Genomic DNA, 10758 nt, shown 5'->3' with positions numbered 1-10758 from the left:
AAGACTCCAGGTCCAGTAAGTTCATTGGTTTCCCAGCATGCTCTGCACATTTGATTTCTTCCCCACAGTGACTTTATGATTTTGAGATTCAGCGTTGGCACTCAGGACAATTGAGGGACTCATACACAACAGTTACAAAAGGCTGCAAGCAGTCATTGATTCTCAAGGAGACGCCAAATGATACCAAGAACCGGGCATACGTAAGGTTTTGAAAAAGATCATTTGTGTAAATTCAACTATTTTCTTAAGTGCTTAAGAGCTCACTTGCTTCTCACTTCTTGGTTCATTTGACACGATGGAAGTGTCGACATAAGTCATTTAGCCTGATTTGTGAGCAGGTTCATTTTTGGACAGGTGTTTTGGACAGGTTCTTTAAGAAGAACCACAAAGAGCTGAATTATTCAGACATCACTACTTTAGGGCACTACTAAATAAAAATAACTTTTACCAACAAAATTTAACAACAAAAATACAACTTTTTTTTTTTTTTGCTAACATATTTTAAAGGGATAGTTTACCCAAAAATGAACTTATCTCTCATGATTTACTCACCCTCAAACTATTCCAAACCTGTTCTTTATCTATTGAACACAGAAGAAGATATTTTGAAGAATGTTGGTAACTGAAAAGTCGATGGTAGCCATTTTTTTTCCATACTATGGAAGTCGATGGCTACCATCAACTGTTCAGTTACCAACATTCTTCAAAATATATTTTTCTGTGTTCAACAGCTGAGAAAACTTCATACGGGCTTGGGACAACTTGAGGGTGAGTAAATGATGACAGGATTTTCAATCTCTTTAAGTGAGGTTTTAAGGTTTTATTTGATCAAATTGTTATTTATTTAAATATTTTATTTTATGAGTATTTTAGTACATTTCTCCATTTCCATTGGTGCAAAAACTACCTAACAGAGCTTTTAAAAATACAACTGCTTTGGAACAAGAACCCTATTTGGCATAAACTAAGGAGCATTTTGAAATCTAAACACTGCCATAGGCTTACAGTAGTGGGCCAGATGAACCATATGGGCAGTTGGACACGTGCCCGTTTGGGCAACATGTAAGGCAATATAAATATTTTCAATTGTGCAACGGCCAAAGGCGGCCAAAAGTGTTGATTTTGTGTGTTTTTTAAGAAATCAGGAAAGAATTGATTTTTTTTTCTTCTGTGGCAGCATGTATCAATAGAAATTAAGGCCCGTTCACATCAAGAACGATTACTATAAACTCTAACTATAACAATAATGATATTAGCATCCACACCAACAGATGATAGCTGTTTATTATAAGTGTGTGCTGTAGTTCTTTCATCTGCTGCTTTAAAGCAGAATGGATTCTGATTGGCTGTCAATGTTTTTAGCATTCATCAAATGGAAAAATCGTTCAGAAAGTGGTGTGGACTCTGCTGTTCTTTTAAATTTAGATCAATTTTTTAAACTGTCTTTACCATTATTGTTCTTGGTGTGAACGGGCTTTTAATCTGTATTTAACTCAAGTGTAGACTTACAACTGGTATGATATGAATAATACCTGTTTTCTGTATGAATTGAATCAATTATTCATTCATTCATTAAGTTTAATAGCCAATAAGCCTGAAAGAAGCTACTAAACACACACACTCAAGCACACAAGGCTCAAGGTTAATCGCATAAATATGTGTTGAATTTCATTGTCATGAGCTAATGTGATGAAATGATCCCGTTCCACTGAAGAGTGTCGAACACACGGCCTGAGTAGAGTGCTTAGACACTGGGGGGTTGTTGGCATGGCAACGGCCGCACACTCCCGTTCTAGCGCTACTTAAGCGATTAGCGTACACACTTGTGCTGCAGAGATTACACACTGAGACACAGCGGCATTCTGCTACAAGCACTCATTCACACATACAATCAAACTCAACTTTTTCTTATTGTAGCTATTTGAGCTGAATTACATCAGTGTTGGTCCTTTAAACCACAACATTTCGGCCAATACTGTGGTGGTTCACCTTATTTCATAGCCACTTCTGTGATGGTTTTATATAGGCCTAGTGATAGAATATGTTGTCTTTTTGATTTAATAGTGTGGTTTGACACACTAATGTATTTGACCTTAATATATTTCTGTGGTCAGATGTGATCGTCAAATCCCATGCAAGGTCAAAACGACTGCTTGTGTGTGTTTAAATGGAATCAAACTCATTGTTATGTTTGTATTACAAAATGAAAGTTTAAATATTATATACATTAGTAAACCCTAAATATGAATAATCTAAATGTAGTATTTTTTGACAGCAATAAGTTTAAATATATATATATATATTTTTTTTTTTTATTAAAAATAAAAATTACAAAAATAATCATAAACTATATATAAATTAAATAAAAATGTGAATTTATAAATATAAAATGTATAATTATCAGTTGCATATACACAAAATAACTAAATAAAATTAAATACTATAATTAAAAAAATAGCAATTACTATATATAATAAAAGATCTAAATGAAATTGTATATATATTTGTGTGTGTGTGTGTGTGTATATATATATATATATATATATATATATATATCAATTGTTAATAAGTTGTTATTTTCCATTGGAATTATCCTAAAAAACACAAACCAGTCAAATATCCTTGAGTTAACCTGATTAAGCAATGACCTTTTTGCTGTTAAAAATAATATCCTGGATGTACTAGCGATTGGCAGGCAAACAGGAAATCATATTATCCTCTTCAGAGACACAGGACAGGTTGTTTCTACTGTACCAGCGAGTCTCCCTGCTCTCCCTTTAACACACAGTGTTTTGTTCCCCTTCCTCTTTCGAATAATTGCTTTGATTACACGAGCGAGGGAAACTCTTTAAATCTGGCTCTGCTGTTTACAGAAGAGTTGTTGGAAGATATGCAAATCACTTTTGCAAAATGAATATTTGCATAGAGACTCCCTAGTGCAGAAAACTACAGTCTCTGATGACTCTGATGACGACAAATTTAAAGTGTATCTGTAAAAATAGTTGCTCTATTCCTGTCTGTAAAACATCAAGCGGAAAGACAGACAGACACAATAACAGAGCAGAAGACATTTTCAAATACACTGCAAAAGGTCAAGTTTACTCACTGTTTGTCTGCTCCAGTTGAGCCATAAATCGTAGTCTCTTTAATTATAATGTAATAACTAAAACTAACTTGCTCAGACTCTGAAAAGACTTTACAAAACCCGCTAAATATCCAGTTTAAAGGGTTAGTTCACCCAAAAATGAAAATTCTGTCATTAATTACTCACCCTCGTGTTGTTCCAAACCCGTAAGACCTTGATGATCGACAAAGTAGTCCGTGTGACATCAGTGGTTCAACTGTAAAGTTACGACGCTACGAGAATACTTTTTTGCGCAAAGAAAACAAAAATAACGACGCATTCACGACAGTATCATGACGCGAGCGTGTGGCGGTGCTAACCCAGATCCGGCGTAATGACGTCATCACGCCGGATCTGGGTCAGCGCCGCCACACGCTCGCGTCATGGTACTGTCATGAACGCGCGTCTACAAGTGACGCAGTAGAGACGAAAATGTGGAATGAAGTTGTTATTTTTGAATTTCTATATCTTAATTTGTGTTCCGAAGATGAACAAAGGTCTTACGAGTTTGGAACAACACGAGGGTGAGTAATTAATGACAGAATTTTCATTTTTGGGTGAACTAACCCTTTAACTCAAAAAAAAAAAAAAGCATTACAGAAGTAAAATGTGCTCTTCTATCAATAAGATGAAATAATTGTATATGTTATAAACGTATAATAATAATCGTATCACAATACATTCTCTGAAAATCGTATGCAATGTTGCTTTTCTGGTAAAAGTTATTTAAAAGCTAGCTTTAAGGATTTGTAGCTATTTACTGGAAACAAGTCAACTATAATGATTTATGTTTTGTTGTTTATGTCTGTTAAATTTTTTAGTTATTCTTTTATTATATACAGGTAAAATATCTCTTTAAGATAAAACTTCTTAAATTAATCCTCTTCAACAAAAAGATGTACAAATATAAATATAACAAATTTTGTTTTAGTATGACAGCCGGCATATTATGCCAAAATATTCTGTCATCATAATATCATTGTGTTTAACTGAGATCTTTTTGGCTTATTCTTGTATATATTGGTATATCAAAAAGTTAGTATTGAATTTACTTTGAGCCTTTACTGTAATAAAATCCAACTGTTGGCCTACCCGTCTCTGTTTCTTTCTGGCTGTCTGTGCCTCTCTCTCTCTCTCTCTCTCTCTCTCTCTCTCTCTCTCTCTCTCTCTCTCTCTCTCTCTCTCTCTCTCTCTCTCTCTCTCTCTCTCTCTCTCTCTCTCTCTCTCTCTCTCTCTCTCTCTCTCTCTCTCTCTCTCTCTCTCTCTCTCTCTCTCTCACTCTGTGTCTTTGTTTACTCAAATCCTCCGTCAGAGCAGAGATCACACACTCGTGAGTGGTATCATGTGTTATTGAGCGAAGCAGTCGTGACATAGCAGGGACAGTATTTGGCTCTCAGAGTAAAGCTAATAGTCAACAACCATGCTGGCCGCCTATAGGAACTTCAGCAGTGTGAATTCTGCTGATGTAAACGTACAGTTTTGAGCGAACGGTGCACACCTCGTCATGATTAATTTGTTGTTGTTCTTCTGTAACACATAACGGAGTAGCATTTTACTCTGTGGAGGTACTGTGTACAATTATGCAAAAAGCAGGATGTCTGGGCCTGTTTAGACATTACAATGCAGGAACTGACTTCTTGTTATATACATTCGTAATGCATATATGAATATTTTATGTGGCTGACACCATGGGGCAGGAAGTAGGAAGATGTTTGAGAGAGGAAGTCTATTAAATGGCATATTCGTAAAATCTGTGGATGTTAGAGTGCACTGATGTTTGAAATAAGCATATGTATGTGGGCCAGTGACGAAAAAGGGTTTTCAAGCAATAAAAGTTTAGCTTTTTCATTCTATTTATTTATTTATTTATTGTAAATTTTTCTGAGCAAAAAATAATAAATTTGTACCTTGACTTACAGAAAAAAAAATGTAATTCAGCGTAACAGTGTGGTTTGTATACCAAAAAATAATCCTATCAGGCATATCAAGAACAATTGGATGACATTAAAAGACTATATTTAAGTATCACAGCCCCTAAAATATTAATTAATTGTGATTTTAAATCCTTGCCAATCTTTGCCACTATCCTTTAAACCACTAGGTTTTTACCCATTTGTCAGCAAGAAGTTTTTCATTTTTGAAAATATAATAAAATTTAGTATGATCGCTTATTCTTCTGTCTTTTGTTGTCCGTTGTTTCATTTTTATATAAATATATATGTTATGTAAATATATCTGTTTACATAAAGATATCTGTTAGTATTCTACTCACCATCATGGACAGCACTGTGCACTTCAATAACTGTCTGGTTCAGCTCAGCTACCAAATCTGACCTCAGAAGACTACAGAGGGTAGTCCGGACTGCTGAGCGAATCATTGGTACAACCCTCCCTTCTCTCCAAGAACTGTACTTATCCAGAGTGAGCAAAAGGGCTGGCAAAATCACTCTGGACCCCTCACATCCAGCACACTCCCTCTTTGAACTGTTGCCATCTGGTCGACGCTACAGAGCACTGAGCACCAGAACGACCAGACACAGGAACAGTTTCTTCCCTCAGGCAATCCATCTCATGAACACTTAACAATAACTGTGGAACACACACTATTTATACACTCATACACTTATTTATCTAACACTCATACTCAGTCTACACCTCAAATTTGCACATAATATACAGTACCTGTACATACAAAAACTGTCTATTGTAATATACCTGCACATACAACTGTCAATTTATATATTTTTATTCCTTATTTACTTGTTCTATTTTTTATTATCTGTGTTTTTTGTTCTGTCACTGTCATTCTGTTACACTGTGGAAGCTTCTGTCACGAAAACAAATTCCTCGTATGTGTAAACATACCTGGCAATAAAGCTCATTCTGATTCTGATGTTGTTTCATTTTTAAATAAATATATCTGTTACGCTGAATGATGGGACATTATTTCACCCATATTTTGACATTTTATTTTCACAAAAGTTATGTGAATCATTAAAGTAGACGCTTTCCTTTCATTTAATATGCTTTCTGTGCATATAAAATCACTTTTGTACATTTTATTTGATGCAAACACCAAAAATGGGATATTGACCCACATACAAGTGGGCTACAAAAGAGAAGATAAAGCCAGAAATGAAAGAGTTATATTAGTTGTAACATTAATATGGGTTATTACTGTAAAAACCACAAACACACACACGCAGGCACGCACACAAACAAACAAACACACACTCGTCCTGTCAGTTGCACACATGGTACATACTATCAAACAGCAACATAATTCCAGGCACAAAAGTGTGGAATTGTATGTGAATTTGAATTTCTATAGTGCAAAACTCTACACTCTTTCTTCATCTATTTCAGCTATTAAAGAGAAGAATAGTGACTGGACTGAGTTTCTAATCAAAGAGCTCACAGGTTCACGGACAGCACCGGCAAACCTGCTTGAAGGGGTGAGAATGACATTTGTGTTTATGTCTACACTCATATGTTTAGTGTACAAAAGTAACTGTTCTTAACATTAACAATGAACAATTTTGTGAGTGCCTACAGCATCTACAGCAGAAGTGCCAAACACCATATATATTACCAGTCCTACACATGGAACAAACACTGGGCCAAATATTATTATTACTGTAGTATTAGCCATATTAACAAGTGACAGATAAATTTGCACCAAATACCACAATTCTGTTTATTAGCTACAAGATTATTGAGAACCACTGAATCATGGCCAAAAGAATATTAGAATGGGCCTTAATCAGTGTGGACGACATATTTAACTTGACATGAATGAAAACAAGACTGCAATAGATGTGTAAATTATCATGTGACAGGCTTGCTCAACAAAACTACACAGACAATGATTTGCCGTCATTGTCCGTGATTGCAAGACAATATTAAATATGAAAAAAAAAACAGATAAAGCATGAATTACACACCTAATGTTGGGCTTAAATGCTTAATTTTTCATCAGAAAGAGAAAGAAATAAGAAATTGTCCAGTGCATCCATCTTTTCAACCCAAAATTATGCATATCACGTAGAATCATCATTTCTCCAGACTCTTAAGTAGAAGTTTCTTAGGAGGGTTCAACGGCAGCATAGAATCATGCTTTCACTGTTAATTTCCTAATTCTTGTTATATGATTTACTTGAATAATATTATTTCTTTGTCTCTCTCTTTCTCTCATCTTAGCCGTTAAGAGGTAAAAACACAGTGGATCTGATTGTGGTAGGCTGTATTTTGGAGGTGCGCGATGCATTTGAACCCAACGTGTACTGGGCAGCACGAGTCCAGAGTAACATCGGTGGACGTTTATGCCTCAGCTACGTTGGATTAAATGACCCCGCCTACGACATGTGGATGTTCTACCTTGACACCAGGCTCCGCCCCCTGGGTTGGGCCAAAGAGAATAATCTATCAATCAAACCACCCACAGGTGAGAGTATGAACCTGTATTTGATCGGTCTAAAGTGACTAAACTAGACTCTAAAATATAGCCAGTGTGTATTAAATTAACAGTGTGAATTAAATGATAGATTAACCATGTTCTCTACTTTTTTTCCATTCAAAGTTTTGAGTTAAAGCAGTGCAGTTCATAGACATGCTTTTACATTTTTCTTGAGGCTTCCCCTCCCGTATGCAAATTGTTCCATTGCACGATTGCCAAGTTCTATGTGCAGCCTGTCTGACTTCCACACTCTAATTATCATGGATCTGAATTCACATTTCCCTAAAGGAAACCTTGCAAATAAATTCAAAATAACTTGTTCAGACATGTTCTCTCATGATCTTGCCTTTCTGTCAGATAGGCTTATGTAATATAAAAGGGATAACTGATGACAATGGTTACATTTTTGAAAATTAATGCACACCCACAGTGGTAATACAATGATGTGTTTACATCTGAGGTGTGCATTCATTTTTATTCAATGGGCAGTCAGAGACCAGTTATTCAACTTATTATATGTTTAACAGATGTTTATCTCAAGACTTTTTTCAGGCTGTTACTAGCTCAAAAAAACTTTGCTTTAGAATTTGTATTGATGACTGTTTGTAAGCAGTTATTTTGAGAAGAGTGAGTGATCGACTGAGTGTGATTACCTGCATCTGCTGTGGCTCTTAGAACTGTTGAGAGGTAGCGATGCCACAAATAGCAAAGCAATTACTTTAACTACATTTCTCAGAAGCAAGGTGTTACAATCACTTTAAAAAAAAAATCATGTTGCTTTACAGCTTTTCAGTAGCAAAACTAATTTGATTACATAGAATAATGGATGGATAGATAGAAGTACAGAATGATGGAAGGATGGATGGATAGATAGAAGTACAGAATGATGGATGGATGGATGGAAGTACAAAATGATGGAAGGATGGATGATAGATAGAAGTACAGAATGATGGATGGATGGATGGAAGTAAAGAATGATGGATGGATGGAAGTACAGAATGATGGATGGATGGATGGAAGTACAAAATGATGGAAGGATGGATGATAGATAGAAGTACAGAATGATGGATGGATAAATAGAAGTACAGAATGATGGATGGATGGATGGATGGAAGTACAGAATGATGGATGGATGGAACAACAGAATGACAGACAGAGCGATAGACAGAATAATAGATATAATGATAAAACGTTATAGACAGACAGAGAGAGAGAGAGAGAGAGACAGACAGACAGACAGATAGACAGATAAATAGATAGATAGATAGATAGATAGATAGATAGATAGATAGATAGATAGATAGATGATAGACAGACAGATAGATAGTGGTTTAATAAATAGTTTAATAAATACTTGGTTGGTTGGATGAATAACTGGATGGATGGACGGACGGATGAATGAAAGAAAACCTGATGAATATATAAATGGATGGATAACTGGATGGGCAGTTGGATGAAAAAATTCTTAAATGGATGGACAGATGGATAGAAAGATAGATAGATAGATAGATAGATAGATAGATAGTGGTTTAATAAATAGTTTAATAAATACTTGGTTGGTTGATTGGATGAATAACTGGATGGATGGATGGATGGATGGATGAAAAAAAACCTGATGAATATATAAATGGATGGATAACTGGATGGGCAGTTGGATGAAAAAAAATTCTTAAATGGATGGACAGATGGATGAATATTTGGTTGAATAAATATTTGGACAGATGGATGGATTAAAAAAATTTATAGATTTGATGTGTTAGATAAATGGATGGATAATTGTATGAATAGTTGGTTAAATCGATGGATGGAGGGAAGGTTTGATGAATAACTGGATGGATGAATAGATAAAACACTTTAGATTAATTGATAAATTAATGATAACTGGAATAATATTTGGTTAAATGGATGGATGGAGTGATGAATAACTGGATGGATGATGGATCGATTGATAAATAGTTGGTAAATAAATACTTTAATGGATGGAGAGATGGATGGATGGGTAGGTAGAGGATGGTTGGATGAATACTGTAAATATGTGGATGGATGATGAATGGATGGATAGTTGGATGAATAAATATTTGTATGTACAGTATGGATGATGGATGGATTGATATATAGCTGGTTGAGTAAATGGATGGATGGATGGATGAATAGTTGGGTGAATAAATAGGTGTATAGGTGATTGGATGAGCTTGTGTTTCTCTCTTTTTCTTTCAGATCTGTGTGATTTGAGGAGCACCTCAGAATGGACTGAAGCTTTAGATGAAGCCACAGCCAAAGCCTTGAAAAGTCCCCTTCCACTGGAGGTCTTCAAGGTGTGTGTATGTGTGTGTGCGTGTGTGTTTTGGGGAAGTTGGAGCAATGGGGCATTATTTTACACAAAGCTCTTGATAACTTTCACAACTGATATCTGTATGTGTGTGTGTGTGTGTGTGTTCCAGGATCATGCTGACCTACACACACACTCCTTCAGGGCAGGAATGAAGCTTGAAATGGTATCACCCAAAGAACCCTTCCACATCTGCCCCGTCTCTGTAACTAAAGTATGCTTTTTCTCTCTCTCACACACACACACACACACACACACTAGATGAAGGGTTATGCTAGAGGTTATAATTACTAGTCACCTACCCTGACATCAGTCTCTCTCTCTCACACATGTCTCTCTGTTCTGCAGGTCTATAATGAATACTACTTTCAGATCACAGTTGATGACCCCACAGCTGAAGCCACGCCCACTTGCGTGGTGTGTCACGCTGACTCACCGGGCATCCAGCCAGTGCAGTGGTGTCTGAAGAATGGTGTTGGACTGGAGAGGCCACAAGGTGGGTGTGACAGTGTTAATGGGATTTTTGCTCTATTAAATTCATTTTTAACTTAATACGAGTCTTTATCAATGCTGTTTGCTCTTATCTCAGTTTTATTTTCAGTTCAGTGTGGTATGTATTTGTATTGCCAAAGCATTTGCACTGCTGCATCAGAGAATGAAATTAGTAAAAAACATTGAAAAATAATAATCTCTTTTGATTTTTCTTGATGTCCCATTTTCTGTCAGGTTTTGAGTCCCAGGACTTCCATTGGGCGGACTATCTCAAACACACTGGCACTGAAGCCGCTCCAGACGTGTGTTTCCCAAACGTAAGGCTTTCTCTCAAAAGTGCCCCCAGAGCTAGCTCGT

General features: G+C 36.0%; 1 protein-coding gene across 3 annotated transcripts in view; it reads left to right on the top strand.

Annotated features, from left to right (window-relative positions):
* LOC107675978 (scm-like with four MBT domains protein 2) overlaps window positions 1-10758 on the top strand; it is a 45457-nt gene that overhangs the window by 21343 nt on the left and 13356 nt on the right. For all 3 annotated transcript variants that reach the window (XM_016470486.1, XM_016470484.1, XM_016470485.1), the window contains 6 exons: window positions 6491-6579; window positions 7325-7568; window positions 9798-9895; window positions 10022-10123; window positions 10258-10405; window positions 10636-10718. In XM_016470486.1, coding sequence (XP_016325972.1) covers window positions 6491-6579; window positions 7325-7568; window positions 9798-9895; window positions 10022-10123; window positions 10258-10405; window positions 10636-10718 — 764 coding nt within the window. The remainder of the gene's footprint in view (window positions 1-6490; window positions 6580-7324; window positions 7569-9797; window positions 9896-10021; window positions 10124-10257; window positions 10406-10635; window positions 10719-10758) is intronic.

The sequence above is a fragment of the Sinocyclocheilus anshuiensis genome, unplaced genomic scaffold, assembly GCF_001515605.1.
Source record: "Sinocyclocheilus anshuiensis isolate Anshui unplaced genomic scaffold, SAMN03320099.WGS_v1.1 scaffold1836, whole genome shotgun sequence".
NCBI lineage: Eukaryota > Metazoa > Chordata > Actinopteri > Cypriniformes > Cyprinidae > Sinocyclocheilus > Sinocyclocheilus anshuiensis.
Note: the sequence above shows the minus strand (reverse complement) of the source record. Positions and strands in the feature narration are given on the sequence as shown.